This window comes from Erinaceus europaeus, chromosome 2, assembly GCF_950295315.1.
Source record: "Erinaceus europaeus chromosome 2, mEriEur2.1, whole genome shotgun sequence".
Classification (NCBI taxonomy): domain Eukaryota; kingdom Metazoa; phylum Chordata; class Mammalia; order Eulipotyphla; family Erinaceidae; genus Erinaceus; species Erinaceus europaeus.
Window position 1 is genome coordinate 44,960,243 of NC_080163.1, and position 21,159 is coordinate 44,981,401.

At 37.4% G+C, this 21,159-nt stretch overlaps 3 protein-coding genes across 12 annotated transcripts in view; 2 read left to right on the forward strand and 1 right to left on the reverse strand.

The window, feature by feature from the left end:
• Window positions 1–21,159, reverse strand: part of PFDN1 (prefoldin subunit 1) — a 964,801-nt gene that overhangs the window by 727,152 nt on the left and 216,490 nt on the right. The window lies entirely within an intron of this gene.
• PURA (purine rich element binding protein A) overlaps window positions 1–21,159 on the forward strand; it is a 145,608-nt gene that overhangs the window by 66,306 nt on the left and 58,143 nt on the right. For 4 of the 9 annotated variants that reach the window (XM_060179113.1, XM_060179090.1, XM_060179108.1 and 1 more), the window contains exon 2: window positions 151–5,587. The exons of 3 other annotated variants lie outside the window; for them this stretch is intronic. In XM_060179113.1, the coding sequence (XP_060035096.1) occupies window positions 292–1,257 (966 nt within the window). In that variant the 5' untranslated portion in view covers window positions 151–291 and the 3' untranslated portion in view covers window positions 1,258–5,587. Of the gene's footprint in view, window positions 1–150; window positions 5,588–8,356; window positions 8,895–21,159 lie in introns of those variants that run through there. 2 more of the 9 variants (XR_009546412.1, XR_009546409.1) reach the window with 2 other exon arrangements.
• On the forward strand, window positions 14,144–14,599 carry IGIP (IgA inducing protein). The gene has a single exon (XM_007517527.3). It carries the CDS (start codon window positions 14,280–14,282, stop codon window positions 14,421–14,423), a length of 144 nt encoding a protein of 47 aa, XP_007517589.1. The 5' UTR covers window positions 14,144–14,279; the 3' UTR covers window positions 14,424–14,599.

Sequence of the window (21,159 nt, forward strand, 5' to 3'; positions counted from 1 at the left end):
GCGGGCGGGCGGATGGGTCAGGCAGTGGGGAGGGGGCGCGGTCACGTGCCGGCGGGCAGGCGGGTGGGCGCGTACAGTAGGGCGCCCTGCTACTGTACTGGGGAGTCAGTGCCCTGTTACCGGGTCTCGTCTGTCTCGTCTCTCCCGCAGATCTCGCGAGAGTGGCTGACTGGCTGTGGGGGTTGCGGCGGCAGCAGGCGGAGCCGGGGAGGGAAAGCAGCGGCGGCTGAGGCGACTGAGGCGGCGGCGGGCGGAGCGGCAGGCGGCGGCGCGGCGGCGGAGCGCAGCATCATGGCGGACCGAGACAGCGGCAGCGAGCAGGGTGGTGCGGCGCTGGGCTCGGGCGGCTCCCTGGGGCACCCGGGCTCGGGCTCGGGCTCCGGCGGGGGCGGTGGTGGCGGCGGGGGCGGCGGCGGCAGTGGCGGCGGCGGCGGGGCCCCGGGGGGGCTGCAGCATGAGACGCAGGAGCTGGCCTCCAAGCGGGTGGACATCCAGAACAAGCGCTTCTACCTGGACGTGAAGCAGAACGCCAAGGGCCGCTTCCTGAAGATCGCAGAAGTGGGCGCGGGTGGCAACAAGAGCCGCCTCACTCTCTCCATGTCAGTGGCTGTGGAGTTCCGCGACTACCTGGGCGACTTCATCGAGCACTACGCGCAGCTGGGCCCCAGCCAGCCGCCCGACCTGGCCCAGGCACAGGACGAGCCGCGCCGGGCGCTCAAGAGTGAGTTCCTGGTGCGCGAGAACCGCAAGTACTACATGGATCTCAAGGAGAACCAGCGCGGCCGCTTCCTGCGCATCCGCCAGACGGTCAACCGGGGGCCTGGCCTGGGCTCCACGCAGGGCCAGACCATTGCGCTGCCCGCACAGGGGCTCATCGAGTTCCGCGACGCTCTGGCCAAGCTCATCGACGACTATGGAGTGGAGGAGGAGCCGGCCGAGCTGCCCGAGGGCACCTCCTTGACTGTGGACAACAAGCGCTTCTTCTTCGATGTGGGCTCCAACAAGTACGGAGTGTTTATGCGCGTGAGCGAGGTGAAGCCCACCTACCGCAACTCCATCACCGTGCCCTACAAGGTGTGGGCCAAGTTCGGACACACCTTCTGCAAGTACTCGGAAGAGATGAAGAAGATTCAAGAGAAGCAGAGGGAGAAGCGAGCTGCCTGTGAGCAACTCCATCAGCAGCAGCAGCAGCAGCAGGAGGAGACCGCTGCAGCCACCCTGCTCCTGCAGGGTGAGGAAGAAGGGGAAGAAGATTGATCAAACTGAATGAAAAAAAAAAAACCACACACATGCATACACACACACACCAACCACACACAGAAAATATACTGTAAAGAGAGAGAGAGAAAATAAAAAGTTAAAAAAAAAAAAATAAAAAAACTCAACTCCAAGGGAGCACCACCCACAGAACCTCCACCAACTGACAGTTTCTCTTCTTGACTTGCCACCCATCGCTGGATGTTGTCCACTTTATCCACCATATAAAACAGTAAGCAGCTGCTAAAAACAAAAAAAATACAAAAAAATACAAAAAGTAATAACATTATATGAACTGTGTTTCCTACTTGATTAAAAAATATAAAGAACTGAGTGTTTATTTCCCTAATTAACCAAGAACTTTTGTACACGTTTAAGCTATTATTATTAAAAGTGTTTGCAAAATGGTCAAAATTATAATATTGCTGAATTATATAAAAGTCCTTTTCATGTTGAGCTAACATTTGACTTTAGCACAAAAAAGAGATATTTTAGAACACGTAAAATAATATTTTTAGTTTTCTCATTTTGTTACCAAATTTCAAACCTTACATGGAGGTTATTATAGTATATTTGACACCCTATATACCTGTGATTAGAGATGTGTATATATATTTGAGGGCTAGGCATGCTGTGTGTCTGAGCTTTGTCTAAATGTTATGCAGAAGTTTGTAGAGTTAAAGGTACGTAGGTTTAATTCATGCAAGGTAAACAATAAGTGCTCTCTTTTATACAATATGCATTGCATCTGGACCTTAAACATATAAAAATGGTCAGTGAACTTCTGTGAACATGAAGAAATTATTAAAAAAGGCATTTAAATGAAATTTGCTAAGTTGTGATTTTTATGGTTGGAACCAAAGTTATTCAAATAGTAAAAGGAAAAAGAAAGAAAAGGAAATCTCCCATAATATTTTTCTGCATCTGTTTGCTTTGACTGAGTAGGCAAAGTTTTGTCATTATGGTGTATATGAGATGTACTTGTATCGTTCATAATATATTTTTTTTATTATGTGTAGAAAGATTTTTAAAACTTAACTAACGTGCAGCAATTTCCAGTGAACCTGTGCTTGGACATCAGGTAGTGAGTCTTTGTGGTCACTAGCACTGTCTCCTAAACTTGTAAGAGGTCTGAAGCTATCCTTTGATTTTTGTCAGTGCTATTAACTTATGTAGACCTGTTAAAAAGCAGAGCAACAAAATTATAGTTTTATCCTACTGAGCCATGGATTCTGAGTTTCATTTTAAAAGTGAAAGCCAAGTTGGTATATGTAAAGGATTTCCATGTAGCTGTGGTGCTAGTTATTACTGGCTACATTATATGCTAAGTGTATTTGTGTTCCCCAATTGTACAAGCCTTCTATCAAACGTATGTTCTATAACTCATATATTCAAGGTTGTAGGGTATGAAAATACAAAGCTTAGGAGAGCACTTTACCAAACTGGTGTCCTCCAAACTGAAATTGTTTGTAACGATAGTCTTTTACAGGTTTCCATCTTAAAACATTTGCGTGCTTTTAATTGACAACTAACTTCTTGCTGCTGTATAGTAAAATATTAATATATTTTTATCATTAAACTGCTGCATGACTATCATCTTTGAGTGAAGAGAAAATGTTATAAAAAAAAGATGCCTTAAACAGTACATTTTGGTTTAGAATTCTGTAGAGAGTTATTATTATTTTTTTTTTCCAGGATCTTGTCTGAGTTCTGGGGATGGAATTGTTATCTTAGCAAATCCAGCCATATAGATCTAACTGCTGTATGTAAAAGACACCACCTGTAGGAGCTGGAGGGTATTGATGCTTCTCACATTGTGAAGTGTTGGCCTAGGAAGGTGAGATAGTTGTCTTTTTGAAGGATTTTTTTTCCTGCTGGTTCTTTGGGTTTTGATTTGATTTTTTTTTAAGCTCCCTGGTGAGTGTGTTGTCTTTGTTTTTGAGATCTACTGTATGTGTTGAATAACAAGCTATTTCCATTGTACTGTGCATTTTCCCATTAAATTGTTTGCTTTTAATATTCATACAATGTTAACTACGAGGTGACCGTACAATAGATAGGAGTTTCTTTACTTACAAAATCACTGGAAATTAAATTGCTTTCCCTTTTCCCCAAGGTGCATTTTACTTATCTCCATATAGTAAAGTTGAGCTTTTACAGTGCATAATGTGACATTTGGAATGCTTATCAACTGCATGTAAACATTAATAACCTGCACTTTTTGTCTTAAGGTTTGTTGAGCTGTTTTGTTCACTGTACTTTAACTGTGATATGGAAAAGATGCTTTCTCTGTGTTGTTACTAGTTAGGAAAGAGAATTGCTTTGATTTTGTCTCTTGTTTACTATAGCTTCTTAAAGTTAAGCCTTGTACTACAGGTTGTTGGAGTACTCCTAGATCAGTGTTTCATAGTAGCCAGCAATAAGTAGTGCAAGTCTACAAAAACACAGCAAACTTAGGCAAAGTGTCCTTTCTTTGAGATGCGAGTTATTTCATGAGGTTCTCTTTAGGGTCAGACTTACCTAAAGTGAAGCCTTTCTTACCTATAGACTTCAGATTCTGCTTGGAATCCTACCGGATCAAGAAGCACATGTATTGTGCAATTGTCTTTACACTATAACAGTTAAACACAATCTACAAAATCTTACTAAGATTTTGAAACCAATGTCTGATTTATGGTCAGTGGGTTTTAAAAGAAATCCACATGCAGATCTTTTAGTACTTAAGAGGTGATCATGGACAAAAGACTAAATGACCATAGAAAAAGACTAAGTGACTGTAAAGATGCTCTATTTTGCATCTCACTTTACCTCCCAAAACACCCTCCCTATCTTCCTTTCTCCCTTCTCCTCATTCATGCCCCCCCCACCCACCCCCAGGTGCTCGGTACTTTACCAAGGTTCTATATTTCAGTGTTTTATGTTGGTGTTTTCTCTTTATTTTAATTTACTAGTTGGTATACCCTACTTGTGCTGAAACAAAAACAAAAGGAAATGGTATGTTTGACCATATGTGTTATTCATAGAAGACAGTATGATCAAATGTGCCAATAACAAGCAAACAAAACTTAATTCCTGACAAGTATGCCTTATTTTTAATGATCTACTTTGTCTTACAGTTAAGGTCCAAGAGCTTGGTTGAACTATATTATTTGCCTAAGTACAAAAGAAAACTTGAAATGCATTGTAATATTGACATTCTTTAAAATGAGAGACACTGTCAAGTAATTTAATCCAGAGATCAGCCACCAGATTTGAAATGCCCTTATGTTTGTGTCTGTTTGGTGTTGTCTGCATTTTTTGTTTTTTGTTTGTTTTTATTTGTTTAAATCACCAAATCTTTTTTTTAAGCTACTTTTTTATTTGTGCCTCCTATTTATCATGCTGATGTTAGAAGCAGCAGTCATTCAGGCACAGAGGGAGCTAAAGTTAACTAACCAGAACTATAGAAATCATTATACATCCCTTTGACAACAAAGGAAGTTCATAAGAAAAGCCATGTTGGCTTTTCCTTCACTAGATAGAGATTGGAGGAAGATGATTATTTGCCAAATGAGGGGGGAAAAATAAAAGATAATGTGAATCAGGAGAGACAAACTTTTCCAGCTTCTCAAAAGCCACGAAGAGTAGAAAGTAAAACCAACGGGGGGGAAAAAAAAAAACACCTTGAAAGTCTCACTTTCTTTCTGTTTTATGCAGGAGTTGGCATTTGACTCAAAGAAAGTATATCAATGTGTCTTTAAATGTTTTCACATCTAGAGATGGCCAATTATTGCTATTTGATTTTTCAGGTAATGGAGAAAGCTGCTAGTAATTTTAACCCATTCATAAAAATGACTTTCATTTGGGAGCAAATACTTATTTCCTTGAAAAATAGCATTGTAATAGCCTATGATAATTAGTTGTAGAATAATCTTTATCCCCTTTTAAACTATGCAAATTACTAAAGTGTAAATTAGGATTCAATTAAAGATAGTTGATTATATTGCAATCAGATGACATTCACAAACTTAACTGGAGCATATACAAAATCTACTAGCCTAAGAGTTTTGTATGCTAACAAAAATATAGTTTAGCTACATATTCTGAAAATGGTGAATATTATTAATTTGTATAATAGGACTGGGAAGACTGCCTCCTTTTTTGAAGAGAGAGATTAAGGATTTTTATAATTGTTTTTCATCAAATTTTAATATTTTTGTCAAATTTTTAGGTATTTAATTTGTAAAAAAAAGTTTGCTTTGTACTGGCATACAGAAAATAGGGTATTGATTTTAAACTTTTTGACGCCAAGTGATCAAGTACATTTGTAATAAAATTCAATGGATTGATATCAGTTGTACTCACTGTTTTCATTTCTTATTATTAACATAGAAATTCTGTACTTTTTCTGCAGGACATGTGAACTAAATTTGGGTGGAAGGGAGGGTAAAGATAAGTCCTTGGATAATAAGAATCTGGGTGGGTTTGATGGCCTAAGCACTTTATATTCTCTTTAAGTTAGTTAAGATATGTACATATGATATATGATATATCTACCTATTTTTTCTTTTTTTTAAATGAAACTTGATGTTTGTGGGAATTATCATTCAATTTTGTTTCTGTTTTTTACATTTTGCATTTGGCACTGTTGGAATTTTCTAAAGTAACATTTTCCTTCCATATGACATTTTGTGCCTGCTAGATCCCACCATGGTCTTGGCAGATAACTTCTACACATGGTTCACCCTCACTTCAATATTCCTCCTCATTTTTTAAAATAACATACAGTTACATTTTTCAGATGATTTTATAGTGGGTATTTCTGAAATTGTTCCACTGGTGGCTTTCCTGGCTCTATAATTCATTTTACTTTACACACAAGCATACTTCTAACATTTTCTTCCCATGAAAAGTGAGATACCAAATCTAATGACTTATTTCCCTTTTTAGTTTTTTTAAAGTGTCAGAATGAGATCCTACTTTCAATGTAAAAGGATGTTAAAGCAAGGGAATCTTTAGGAACTTAGGTTTGGAACAAAGGTGGTAACTCTGAGTATGATATTTGTAGGCTTTTTAATCCCTAAATTTGAATATAGCTTAATTTTGATAATTTCCCATGAGGGTGGGACAGATAGGTAAGAATCTAGTTGGAATTGCTTACATAAACCATCAAAGTTATTTGTTAAAGCTTATCCATTTTCAAATCATACTTTACATCTTTTTTATTGCAAGTTAATTGAATCTAGACCATTCATAATGAAGTACATTATAAAATTAAAGTGATCATTGCTATTGAGATTGATGTTTTCATGCAATAGATTTAACTACTATAGATAATTTGCATTATTTTAAGGAAAAAAATTAATTTTTGAGGTGTTATTTGGTACTAAACAAAACAAATTTAAGACCTAAGCCTTTTATTTTATGGAAATTTCATCACTGGTTAAGATCATCTTTGCTTGCATTAGCCTGATTCATATAAAATTTCATGGCACAAGAACAGCCAGGTGAAAAGTGAAACGTGATTGGTTTTAAGTCAGTAATTTTGTCATCTTTCAGCTGCAAAACTGACTACCAAGTTTTGATGACAATTTATGTCATTAAGAAAGTTGAGAATAGCAAAGGTCACTTGTTAAAAACATTTTTTCTTAGAACAGTTTCATAGTTATTCTTTTATTTTGTCACATATTATGTCTGATTTATTTTCTCCTGGTGTGCTTTGCTTTTGTGGAAAAAAAATTGTCTTGTTTGATAAGTAGAAATGTGGTGAATCTCTATAAAATAAAATTATAGACCGAAGACATTATTTATTTTGAATAACAAGATTTTTTTGTTTTCATGAATGTAGTTTTGATAATAATTAAATTTTTATAACACTTCATGAAAAAAATTAAGTATAGTTTTCTTCCTTAAGGACCCACTTTAGTGACTTAAGAGGCCTCAAAGTTCAAGGACCACCAGCCCTTATGCTCTAGAATTTTGAAAAACATGATTTGGTTTAAACTTGAATGCAAAAAGGCTATATGAGAACTTAAGGAAAATGTCTATTGTGAAGCAACATTCAAAGTAATGGAACAGGTGGCATGTGTTTATTTGGACTAGCTCCCTGGTCATCTAACAAATCACTAGATACATGTTAGGACTGAGCAAAAATTCCATTCTGGAGTGGATTGGCAATACCCAATGCAGGTAGCTGTTGGTGACATTTGACCTCATCTCCTTACCCTCTATATCTGTTCTTTTATTTCTCCCATTTTCCTTTTTTTTCTTGTTTCTCTCTTCTTTATTCTCCTTTTCATAGACCTGCCAGTGACATTCATTCAAGTTTTCCCACTTATGAGGGAAGTAATGAAATTGACTTCTGCCTTAGAACATAGCTAATTGATGATCCAGAAAGATTGGTGTATTATGAGGTAACTGGACAGTTAATTTTATTTTGACTGTTGTTTTTCTCATACTCCTAAGGTGGTAGTTTGAAGGGCAGGCATAGAAATTGTTAAGAAATTTGTGAATTGAAGAGAGTAAGAAGTATGTGTGATATAGGTTAAGTTACTAAGTGGGCTGAGACTTCCTGGCTTGATAATTTTGAGTGCAGAAAGAGGAGACTTGTTTGGTGTATTCATGAATGGGAGTGCATTCAGGAGGAATGGTTCAGAGGAAAAGTGGAAGAAGTTAAGTTACTGGAGCTAAGAGAAATTATGAGTCTTAATGAGAGTTGTTTGCTAAGGACAATGATACTGCTCTTCAGTTAGAAAGTTTCAGTAAAGCCAGAGAAATCTATTGTTAGTTATGAAAAAGTTGGTGATTTGTAGCTAGGTATGTTAAATATTCTATAGCTCTGTTTTCAGGTGTATGATATTTGGTTTTTTTCTTAGTACAAATCAAGTATTACCATTGTGGAGTGGCAACTTTCTAAGGTCAAGGCAAGTTAGTGATAAAAAGAATAATAAAAATTTAAACATTTCCAGTTAGGATTTTAAAACCACCAGAAATTTTTATTGCTTATTCTTTTGCTCATTGTTACAGTGTAGTTTATGTTTATACTTTTATATGTAGTCCTTAGATGAGATCATTTGATATTGCAATTCACAAAGATCCATATTATGCCTTGCTTTTACAGAACTTTGAGCCTTTGGTCCATATAAGTTTCTTAGAAGAGGACAATAAACCAGGTAAAAACTCTAAATTGTAGGCATCTTCTATGTTCTCAATTCTAGCAACTATCTAATGCTGTGGACCTTAAGAGACAATACTATATTTTTTAAATTAAATAATATAACCCCCCCACACATTCAAGTTTCTGTTTATCATTTTCCATTAGCTTAAAATTGTAGAATTCCCAAGAGTGCAGTGGTGACAGATATTAATAATATATAATAGAGTACATCTTGGAAGTTCTTATATCCTTTGTTTTGGTGCCCTAATAAGTATTTAGGTTTCTGTTCCCATTATCCTTTGCAAGTTTTAAATTATATATGGTAAAGAATTGCTATTATATTTGGTTATAAAATCCCAATATATTTGTGTTAGTCCAGTTCTCTAGTATAGACTTATTTTCAGTGATTTTGACAAATTAATTTCAAGTTTAATTTTACCGAATGTGTATACATTACTGATAAAATATTTTTGAAGTTAAGTAAAAAGAAAGTTCTGATATTTTCATTAACAATAGCAGAATTATTATTTTATAGCTTATTTTGTAGAGTTGGCAGTACATAAGATTTTCACATTTTATCGTGAGTTAGATTTTAAATTATAAGAAGGTCATATACTGTAACTTGTTTAAATCAGTGAAAAACCTTAAATAGCCCCTCCCTTAGGAATTGCTTTAAAAGAAGTGAATTCCCAAAACTGTGTCAAGAACCAGTAATTTAAATGACTGTGAGACAAGTCTTTGAAAGACTTTCTTGAGTCTAGTCAATGGAGATAAATGATAGCCCAGTTCCATGCTGCATACAAGCATTAGGGTTTATAATGTTGTCGATATGTAAAAATGCAAAAGCAGGAAAGATTATGTAAAGATGCCTATAAAATTTCTAATTTTCATTATTTGCACTACTTATCTTTGCACTTGATTTTTGAAAGTTAAGACTAGTCACTTTCACTTTTGTTTCTAGTCTTTTCTAATTGCTTACTGAATTGTGTTTTCAATATCCCACCCAAAGCAAAACTTATATGCAATTAAGTATGCTTTATAAGTCCAAGAAGATATTTCTTAATGTTAGCTGTGTAGAATAAAATTTGTTTTGATAAACATTTTAATATGGGCCTTTATTTGCCAATAAACTCCTTTATAAACATGAGCTTTATTAAACTATTTGAATAGCAAAGTGAAAGCTTAGGATAGGAAATGTATGTATGTATATATATATGTATGTATGTATGTATGTATGTAAGAAATTAGGTCTTTGAGATTCAATTTCCAGCCTCAGATGACTGGTTTTGGAGTGTTGATTTGTTTTCACTGAAGTCAATGAGATTTTAGTCTTGCTAGGTATTGGCTTAAAAAGCTGGAAGTGAATTGGGTGGCAACTCCTTCTTTCATATAGTTTTCCATAATATTCATAGAGTTTCCTCTTGGTCTGTATAATACAACTGATATTCTATTAAATTAATACTCCGTTTTGGAATTCAAGTATGACTCACTTTTTGAGGGGGGGAGGGTGACAAGAAGTAAAAGACTATTTTAACTAGAAGCAGTCTTAATAAACTCTAACATGTGCTATAGAAAGGATAGGAGAACAAAAAGTGTATCTGTGAACTTTTTTTTTTTTTTTTGTCTTAGTGAGATTGAGCCACCTAATTAATGTTCAGAACTGGGGATGGGAGGGGGTTGACAGTTTTTCAGTAGAACAGAAGCATGTTTTGGCTAAAATTATTTTTAAGTTACTATTTTATTTTATATTCCCTTTCATAGCCTTTTAGGCATTTGATACTTAAAACCAAGAAGTGAGAGGTCTCTCTTCAGATCTGGTTTATTTTTGGAATGCCTGAGTGTGTGTTTCTGGATGAAGGTGCAGGGAGTGTTTTAATTCTTAACATGCTCTTCTGTGTTTTGCTAGTTATTCAGGCAGGATCTTACATTTGAAAATTCAGTGATGTATTTGAAATGAGAAAGTTCTCTATGACTTAGTGTGAATGTGTGTGACTGGGCTCTTGTAGAGTCTTGTGGGTTTATTTTTAATCTGGTAAGAAAGTTGAACTTTCACTGTTCAGATTTTAAGTTTATCTAATGTAATAGTGCCAGTACTTACCTGAAAATGGACCAATTTTTGGGAAGCAAAAGCTTGAGAAATGTATATTTGACTTCAGATAATCCTTTACTCAAAATTTAAAATTTGAGGCTCATTAGTGTTATCTTAAGTCTTACGTTGTCAGTTATTTGAATGTGGATGATGATCAGCATTGTATCTATGAATTCCTCTTAGGGAAAGAGTAAAAATTGGTCTCCAAACCTTTTCTTGGAGACACAATTTACCATATGTGGAAAGTAAAAACAATTAGAAAATGATTGATTATTTTAATATTTTTAGTCATCTTAATTGTTTTTCCCAGTTTAAAGCATTTATTTCCCGAATGTGAATAAAGGGGAAAGATCAACAGTTTGACCCTTTCTGTTTATGTCCTTTTTAATTTTTTCCCCAACCCTCAGTCCTGATATAAAATGAATTACGGGTATCCCTCTAAACTCCTGTAATCCCTCTTTGGGATTACAGATAACTTTGATAATCTGATGAAAGTGATGGATCCTCTCCCCTGGAAAAAAATTGCATATACACAGATAATTTGCATTCAACTTCAGGGCCATCCATATCTTTTAAAACTCAAATTAAGGATCTCTGGTCTAAGTAAACTCTACAGGGGAAAAAAAAAAAAAAAAAGGTAATACAATTAATTGATAACATTAGTAATTTACTGTGGCTTAAACATTTCAAATTGCTAGATGGTGGCCCCAACAAGCAAAGTGTGACAATGTTGTCAGCTTTATTAGACATTAAAACATCTAAATAGAAAAAAAAGAAGTTCTGAGAGCTATTTATAAGGAGTCAGGACATCTCTATACATGGAAGCCTGACAGCTTCCAGCAGGGTAGAGTTGGATAAAAACACAAAGCTCAGGATGCTAAGGGGTTAGCTATTATCATAACCTCTTCCTCACCAAAATATTTTAGTTTTGTCTATTTGGAAACAATATGTCATGATGGGGGGGGGGGAGATTTGCCTTATAACTTTGCTGGAACACATCAGTTTGGTGACATATGGGACACCAGTATTTTAAGAAGGTGCATAAAACCAAAGTAAATTATTCTCTATGTAGAACATTTGTTTTGGATGTAGTAGCTTTGACAATTTTTACCAGTTAATACTGATTTTATTTGAAACTGGGAATCCAGTTTATGAATAGGATAGTTGTTATATCTGTCCTTCTCCCATGTAAAGAATACATAAAGACTTACACATACTTTTCTCTCTTGACGCCATGGTGGGTTGGGTGGGGGGAGAGCTTTGAGTTTAGAATTGACAAAAAAATGTCTTCTCCAAATTTGAAAATTAAGAAGCAGCACTTTAAGTCTAACTCTACATTCATTTTAGTGCATGTATTAGTTTTAATGATTTTTGGTGCATGCCTTTGGGCTTATTCAAAAGTGTACAATAGGAAAGTATATTTCCTTTCTTAGAAAGGAGATGTTTTTCTACTTTGCAACATGTGATTACAAAAATCTTCCTCTGGGAAGATTAACCATGTATTGAACTACTGAAAAGTATATATTTTTAGATATACAAAAGGAATCTATATGGAGCAGCATTCAGACCTATATAGAAGTTATAGCATTCTGTATAGGACCAAAAAGGAAATAACATTAAACACTTAAACAGACTTTGTTGGGTAGAAATACCTTTAGATCTTGCATTGACTTCCAAAAAGGAAATGCCACAGAAGTTTGCTGAAAACTTTTGTTTGAATTTTCTCTGTCAGTGTATTTAGCTCAAATACTAGTTTTGGGCTAACACATACGTAAGGGGAAAAAAAAAACACAAAAACAAAGCCAACTAAATAGATCAGTCTGGTTTGCCAATCCAGCATGACTGAAATAAGAAAACCAATCTCTTGTTACATGAAAAACTGTCCAACTCCTCTAAGGTTTTGACAAAGTAACCTTGGCTGATGTGGGAAGACTCCCACTTTGATTTCTGACCTGACAGTGAATATTCATGCTCGACATGATTTCAAACCTGACAGTGTCTGTTTAGGGAGCTATGGTACAGTTTGCTAATTCAATCCCAGATACTTGTTGATTATCTGTGACATCTAGAGTCCAAAGTAGCCAGCAGCTGTATCCCTGAGTGCTCTGTGCCCATCAGATCTCTTAAAGTAAGCAGGGTTGGGACAGGTCACAGCTCAGATGAGTGACCTCAGGTGCTGTAGACAGCCCCAGATTCAAGAATTGTATCTGCTTTCTTGGGAGTCATCACTGAACTTAATGTCCCACGTAGTATTAAGGTATTACTTACTATAGTTGCTCTCTCTTGGAGGAGGCCCAGAGGATACATCCTAATTGCTTGTGGTACTCAGAGAGGGGGTGCTAACTCTGATGCCCTGGCCAAATTCCAGTTTAGGGATGTGGGTCTTCTTGCCATTATAATTGGAAATGTGCATCACTTCCCATGTTCTCTGTTGATGTCAGTGCAAACTGCACTAGTCTGTTTCTTTGCCCAGGTCCCAAGTTTCTAAGATGCTGGTGTGTATTATATGGGCCAAGTTCATGCCTTATGTAATGCACAAGAGTTGAGGAATGAGTGAGCTTAGTGTCAAAGTGCTCTTTAGTGGGAGGGTAAACTCTTGTGATGCTTTGGGGATGAAATTGGCTCTCTTAGCATAATTTGGGGAATGTGCACTGGCCAGAGGCTTCTAGCCATGAGGTATGAGCTGAAACCTATTTTCCCTCTTTTCTTATAGCATGTTGAGAAAATCTGTTGGGTTTTCAGCAGTCAGGGAAGGCCGGAGTTCTGCAGCTTTAATCTGGGTAACTGAGGCTGGTTTGAGCAAGATTTTGGTTAATTAGCTGAGTTCTCAGATGCCACAGACTCCGTGAAAAGTCACCATTATTTTCAATGGTTGTGGTAGAATTTCCCCCAGTAGCCATTGTTTTAAGATTCTATTGCAGAGTTGTTTTATTTTAGCTTTTTGTGTATACACAATCCCAAACTGGAAGAAGTTTTTAAAAAAGGAATCCTGCTGTGAAAGGTATATATTACTCTAGATTTTTCTTACTGTAAATATTGTAAGATTGTAATACTGTCAATATTTTATTAACCAACAAATGTTAATCTATGTGAATTCAGACTTATTTTAAATGTGCTTCTTATTTACTGTGTGTGGTCCCTGTTGCTGACAGTATTAAGTTATATTCTGATGTAAGATTAACTTTATTAAAGAATGTAAACATTAATGTTTCCTTATGGGAAAAAAAATAAAGTATAAAGAAGACAATTCTTTTAATTAAAATATACTGTGTATTTACACTTGCTAGACCCAGCACCACTTATAAATTTTAGTACACTGTTCAGAATTTCAGTTAACACAGCTGACATGGTTGTACTGTTTGAAAGTATAAGAGTAGGTATTGTTGGAAGACAGTTTGTATTTGTCTGCTGTGAATCATAATCTTGAAATTTCTAATCAAGTTTGTAAAATTTTTATAGTAATATTTTAATGACAATTTAAAAATTTATCTTCTCTAAAGAATGGTCAAAACAATATCCTTTCAGAAATAGAATTGTTATTTAATATCTTTCCAAAATGACTTTGGTTAAATGGACCAGATGTATTTTAGTTAAAATTTAGGACAAAATTATGATATTCTTTTGAGTTTACAAGTTAATCCTTATTGGAAATGTGCCAACCATACAGTAGAATATTATTCATTTGCACTGTTTGGGGACCCCATTAAGAATGCTGAATTTTGACAACTAAGAAGTAAGCAAATGCAATTTAAAAAGTAAATTTGAGCATTCTGTATTAAATATGTCCAGTTATTATACATGAAGAAGCGCAGTGTGTCGGGCTGTAATATAACCATACTTGCTGTCATGTTCTCCCATCTCAGTGCTGGGAACTCACCATGTGGAAACCAAGCAAATGTGTTGTGCATCAGCCGGCTTGAGTTTATTCAATATCAAAGCTGAAACTAGCGAGGTCTGCTGTACTGCTTATTGAAGTATTGTGATTCTTTTAGGCATTGATTCTTATAAAATATATACTGTAACAGTATACTTTGTACAGATTTAAATTTTATTTGAAAAAATGAAATAAAGTAGGCAAAAAAATAAAGATGTTTATTTTTCATGTGACTATACAAACAGATCAGTCTTTTGTTTCAGTCTTTTTGGGTGGAGGGTGGGGAAATGATTGCTCTTGAATATTTTTTTATTGACACCTTTTAAAAGACTTAACTATGTCTGCTTGCTTGATAATTAACTGGATGCAAGCATTCACTGTTGCTATCACACTGGAAAACTATTTTCTATTGCATTTAATTTTTCTTATATTTAATGATTTTGAGAATGGCCTATTTCTTGAGTCAGTTTTTCTTTTTTTTTTAATTCTCTGATGTGACAGACGACCTAGTCATAACAATTGAAGAGAAAGAGAAAAATTTACCGTGAACTATACTTCTTACCTATAGAGGACTTTTTGTTTTCTGTTATTTCAAATTTGAAATTGATTTGGAGTAATGGAAAGGTTTAAAAAAGAATACGTGGCAAAAGGTGAAAAGAATCCTCTGCAGAAAATAGTTTATACTTGAAAATAACATCTTTTCAATACTTCTTTTATAGTAATTGTAGTGATAGACAGTAAAAGAAATTACCTATAAAAATGTGGCACAGGAATGATCAGAATAGTTTTAATGGCACCTCTGTATAAGTTAGACTGTTTGACCAAAAAAGGACCACCTAAGTTTGGCCCTTAAAGAAATAATAACAATGAAGGCCTCAGAGTTCCTCAACCATTAGAAGTGGAGTTAGGAGCTTTATTTTGTGACTTTTCATTTCATCTTTTCTGATGATTTCACTTACCTCCAAGCTGAATAGGAGGAAGGCTTGGAACAAGTAGCTACAGGAATAAATTTCCTGCAAAAGTCACATTGTAGAAAAAAATTCAATGTTATTTAAATATGTGTGTGACTTGTTATATTTTAAAAGCTGATGCACAGGCGACAGAGAAATGACTCATCCAGTAGACTGCACACTTTTCCATGTGTGAGGACCTGGTTTCTAACCCCTAACCACCATGTAGAAGTACAATGCTAAAGGAAAACTTCATGAGCAATAGAGCGGTGCTGTTGTGTCTCTCCTCTCTCTCTCCCCCTCTCTGTCTCTCACCAGCTACTTAAAAAGGAGGAAGAAGAGTACAGTACAAAACCCTAACAAAAAACCCTGTTGACAAAAAAAGGTAAAACTGATACATAGCTATAAAACTCTTTAAAGTCACAATATCACAGTTCCAGGCTTCCTTGGGTGAATCCTTTCAAGAAAGTGTTGTTTTGTTGCTAAAATAATTATCCTTTGTAGAGAACAACAGAATCAGATTGGACTAGCTTCCACATCCGAAAATCACAAATGCCAATAAAAGTAGTGCAGAAACTTTACTGTGTGACAGTTAAAACTGAGGGTATCACCACTTTTGAAAGTAGGTAGAGGGGGGTCAGGCAGTAGCACAGCGGGTTAAGTGCACATGCTGTGAAGCACAAGGACCAGCATAAGGATCCCAGTTTGAGCCCAGGCTCCCCACCTGCAGGGGAGTCGATTCACAGGCAGTGAAGCAGGTCTGCAGGTGTCTCTCTTTCTTTCCCCCTCTGTCTTCCCCTCCTCTCTCCATTTCTCTCTGGCCTGTCCAACAATGATGACGTCAACAACAACAATACAACAACAAGGGCAACAAAAGGGAAAACAAATAATGAAAAAAAATTTTTTAAAGTCAGTAGAGGGGCTGGGTGGTGTCACACCTAGTTGAGCACACGTGTTACAGTGATCAAGGACCCGGGTTTGAGCTCATGGACCCCACCTGCAGGGGAAAAGCTTTGCAAGTGGTGAAGCAGTACTGCAGGTATCTCTTTCTCCCTCTCTGTCTCCCCTACCCTCTCAATTTCTTTCTGTCTCTATCCAATAAATAAATATAATTAAAAAAAAAGAAAGTAGATAAAGTATAAGGAAACTTTAGATTTCCCTACATGCTGCAGTAGAGAAAACTCTTGACTTGCAAGGGGGTACTCACAGGGGACAGGAGGGTACTTTCTAAAGAGGAAACCAAAGTCTCTTTCCCCTCAAGGTGGTAGGATCAGATAAACCTCTGAGCCCCTGTCCAAGAAGAGGACTCTCTTGTGTGTGAGCTTGTGGTGGAACCTCTGTCGATAATTTGCAGTGATAATAAGTAAAGGAAAAGCCAAAAGCCAGTCTTCTTCCTAACTGCCCTCTAGACTTAATCTTTTAAAGATTCCATATTGGGCTATGCTTAAATATGCCCTGTTGTTATTTTGGAGAAGAAAGGGTGATAAGGGAAACATCCAGACTTGAGTTGGTCTGAACTATAGGGAGGTAGCCCCTCAAGAAAAGGAGCCCTGCATACTCAACAGAACTATTTGTTATTTTTATTTAGTTTTTTTTGTTGTTGTTGCTGCTGCTGTTGTTCCTATAGAGGAATAAAGCAAGGGCTTCATGCATACTACTACAGTCTTGTCTTCCAAGATCAATTTTTTTTAAAAATTATTGTTAAGGGAAAGGAAGGCAGACAAACCAAGAGAGAAGAGCCAAGAAGAGACATCACAGCACTGTTTTACTATCTATGGAAGTTCTCCAATGCCATCCATGATGTTACCATGTTATGCTAAGGCTTCAACCCATGGATATGAACACACACACATACACACACACACACACACACACACACGCACACCATGTGCTCTAAGTGAGCTGTCTCCTAGTCTCTAGCTCTTCTTCTTCTTTTTTTTTCCTGTCTTTTTGCCTACAGGGTTATCACTGGGGCTTGGTGCCAGTACTGTGAGCCCACTGCTAATGATGGTCATTTTTTTTCCCATTTTTATTGGATAGGAAAGAAGTTGAAAGAGGAAGAGAGGAGAGAGAAACTAAGACACCTGCAGACCTCCTTCACTGCTTGTGAAGCTGCCCACCCCACCCTTCTCTGCAGGTGGGGAGCCAGGGGCTCAAACCTAGATCCTTTCGCAGGTTCTTGTGCTTAGTACTATGTGCACTTAACCAGGTGCACCACAGCCAGGCCCAACTTTTCATTTTTTTCTGAAGTGGCATAGTTGGTAGTCTTTTATCACTCCTGCCAACTTTTATTTTTATTTAACCATATGGTATTTTGTCCACTTTTTGCATGTTTCCTTCCTTCCTTCCTTTTCTTTTCTGAAACATATTTGTTCCTAATTAGTTTCTTTTTAAGCAGTGAGGACTTTTTGGATTTGGGGTACTAGGCTAGGTTTTGGATGAGATTCTGCACATAGGGTCAGAGGAGGTAGAGTTAAGTGTTTGGGCTATAGCTAACCTCAGTCACGTCCCACTGCTTTCTTTCACTTTATCAGTCCCACACACTTCTGGAACCGAGGATAAGGAAACACTTTTGTTTTTCTCTGTGAAAATGAAGTCTACCTTAATATTTCAAATTTCCAGAACGTTTTCAATAACATCACTTCAATGTTCTACTAACATTGATCTTCATTCTTTATTTCTTCAAATCAGGCCATTTTTAGCACTGAACTTGGCAATCAGAAAATGTCACCAAACAGACTCACTGCATTTTGTAATATTTGAAAGAGAAGGCTATCCCAGGGCTGTGTAGTGGCATACCTGGTTGAGTGCACAAGTTGCCATAAGCAAGGATCCAGGTTCAGGCCCCCAGTCCCCACCTGTAAGTGGGAAGCTTTGCAAGTAGTGAAGCAGTGCTGCAGGTGTCTCTCTATCTCTCTCCCTCTATCTCCCCATTCCCTCTCAATTTCTCTTTATCTTATCAAATGAAACACACACACACACAGAGAGAGAGAGAGAGAGAAAGAGAGAGAGAGAAAGAGAAGCTATAACCACCTAACAGCTAAGTAGGGTTGTATAGTTCATTCCACTAGTCTAGGAGTTCTGACTCTTGTTTTAAGCTCAGACCCTCCCCAGAAGTAGTTTCTCTGTCAGCCTTCTAGAGAAATAGGCATCAGATCCAACCTAGCTCTACTTTTTCTGTCTCTAACAGTGACCCTAAGGTTGGTGTGTACTGCTACCATCCTAAGTTTTTTCCAGGTCTATCATTTGGAATTTTTTTCCAATTTCATTGAGATAAAATTGACATATATTTGTATAAGGTACACTATGCTGTAGCATAGTTGTTAATTTACATATACTGTGAAAGATTACTGCCCTGTTTATTAGCACTCATTATCTTATATAGATACAGTAAAAAGAAAAGGAAAATAATATATTGCTCCAAATCAAAGAACTCTGGAGAAGGACGGCAGAAAGAGGATTTGGGGGAGGGGAGATTTTCAGGTGCTGGTACACAGTGATGGACCAAATTTGGGAATGACAGTGTTTTGGAGACACCTATCTTGGTGCGATGAGAAATTGTACCCATGTATGAACACATGTACTGCAAACCATTAATCTCCCAATTTAAAAAAGAAGAAAAGGGGAAATATTTTGATGAGAACTCTTAGGAACTACTATCTTAGCCATTTTCACATAAAAAATGTTAACTATAATCACGTTTATAACTTAAAAAGATTTATTAGCAAGAGACAGAAAGAGAACCAGAGCATCCCTCATACAGGATGCCAGGAATTCACCATAACTGAGATAATACAGTAATTTTCTTTCTTTTTGCCTCAAGGGTTATTGCTGGGGCTCAGTGCCAGAAGTATGAATCCACTGCTCCTCGTGGCCATTTTTAATTTTTTTATTGGATAGGACAGAGAAAAATTGAGAAGGGAGAGGAGGCTAGAAGGGGAAAGAAAGACACCTGCAGACCTGCTTCACCACTTATGAGGCAACCCTTGTGCAGGTGGGGAGCCGGGGGCTTATATTGGGATCCTTGAGCAGGTCCTTGCACTTAACCCAGTGTGCCACTGCCCGGCCCCCTAGTAACTTTCTTTTTTTTTAATTTTTAAAAATTTATTACAATATTTATTTATTGGATAGAGACAGTCAGAAATCAAGAGGAAGAAGGGTGATAGAGAAGGAGAGAGACAGAGAGACACCTGCAGCCCTGCTTCACCACTTTCAAGCTTTCCCCCTGCAGGTGGGGATCAGGGGCTCGAACCCAGGTCCTTGTACATTGTAATACACGCGCTCAACCAGGTGCGCCACCACCCTGGCCCCTGTTTTCTTTTCTTTTTTTTTTTTAATTTTTTAAAATTTTAGTTATTGGATAGAAATACCACTTCTTTTCTTTTTAAAGATGTTTATTTATTAATGAGGAAGATAGAAGGAGAGGGCCGGGTAGTGGCGCACCTGGTTGAGCACACGTGTTACAATCTGCAAGGATCAAGGTTCGAGCCCCCAACCCCCACCTGCAAGGGGGAAAGCTTTGCAAGTGAAGTAGGTCTGCAGGTGTCTGTCTCTCTCCCCCTGTCTTTCACCTCCTTCCCTCGGTTTATGGCTGTCTCTAATAAATAAATAAAGATAATGTAATAATAATAATTAAGAAATATAGGAGGAGATAGAAAGAACAGGACATCACTCTGGTACCTGTGCTGCTGGGGATTGAACTCAGGACCTCATGCTTGAGGATTTGATACTTTATCCACTGCACTACCTCCCAGACCATAGTAACTGTCTTTCTATAAACTCTTTTAAAAATTTTTTTTAATTTATTTTTTATTTTTTAAATTTTTAAAAATTTATTTATTTTCCCTTTTGTTGCCCTTGTTTTTTATTGTTGTTGTAGTTATTGTTGTTGTTATTGTTGTCGTCGTTGTTGGATAGGACAGAGAGAAATGGAGAGAGGAGGGGAAGACAGAGAGGAGGAGAGAAAGATAGACACCTGCAGACCTGCTTCACTGCTTGTGAAGTGACTCCCCTGCAGGTGGGGAGCCAAGGGCTCGAACTGGGATCCTTATGCCGGTCCTTGCGCTTCACACCATGTGCACTTAACCCGCTGCGCTACCACCTGATTCTCAAAAAGATATATTTTATGAGACACAGAGGGAGGAAACCAGAGCACCATTATGGCGTGTTGAGGATTAAAAGATGCACCTTTCACACAAAGACACACATGCACGTGCATACACTCATCGTGATCTCATCTCTACTAGCTGAGCCATTACCCTGGTTGACTTGTTTGTCTTTTAAACTAATATTTAATGCTTAAAAAATTCAAAGCTAGATCAGACAGTGGTACACCTGGTTGAGCACACATGTTATAGTATGCAAGGACCATGGTTCAAGCTCCCTGTCCTCACCTGCAGCAGGGAAGCTTCACTAGCAGTGAAGCAGTAAGGCATTTGTCTCTTTTCTCCTCTCTCTCTCTCTCTCTCTTCCCTTTCAATTCCTACCCAAAATAAATAATAAAAAATAAGAAATAGAGTGAAAAAATATTCAAGGCTGGGAGTTGGGTGGTAGCGCAGCAGGTTAAGCGCATGTGGCGTAAAGCGCAAGGACCATTGTAAGGATCCCGGTTCTAGCCCCCCAGCTCCCCACTTGCAGGAGCGTCGCTTCACAGGCAGTGAAGCAGGTCTGCAGGTGTCTTTCTCTCCCGCCCCCGTCTTCCCTTCCTCTCTCCATTTCTCTCTGTCCTATCCAACAACAATGACATCAATAATAACTACAGCAATAAAACAAGGACAACAAAAGGGAATAAATAAAATTAATATAAAAAATATTCAAGGCTAAGCATTTAATCATGTCCATGGTTCTAGAAGTC

Excerpts from the sequence above, each read along its gene's own strand:
- IGIP (XM_007517527.3), top strand. The coding sequence starts at position 14,280 with ATGAAGAAGCGCAGTGTGTCGGGCTGTAATATAACCATACTTGCTGTC.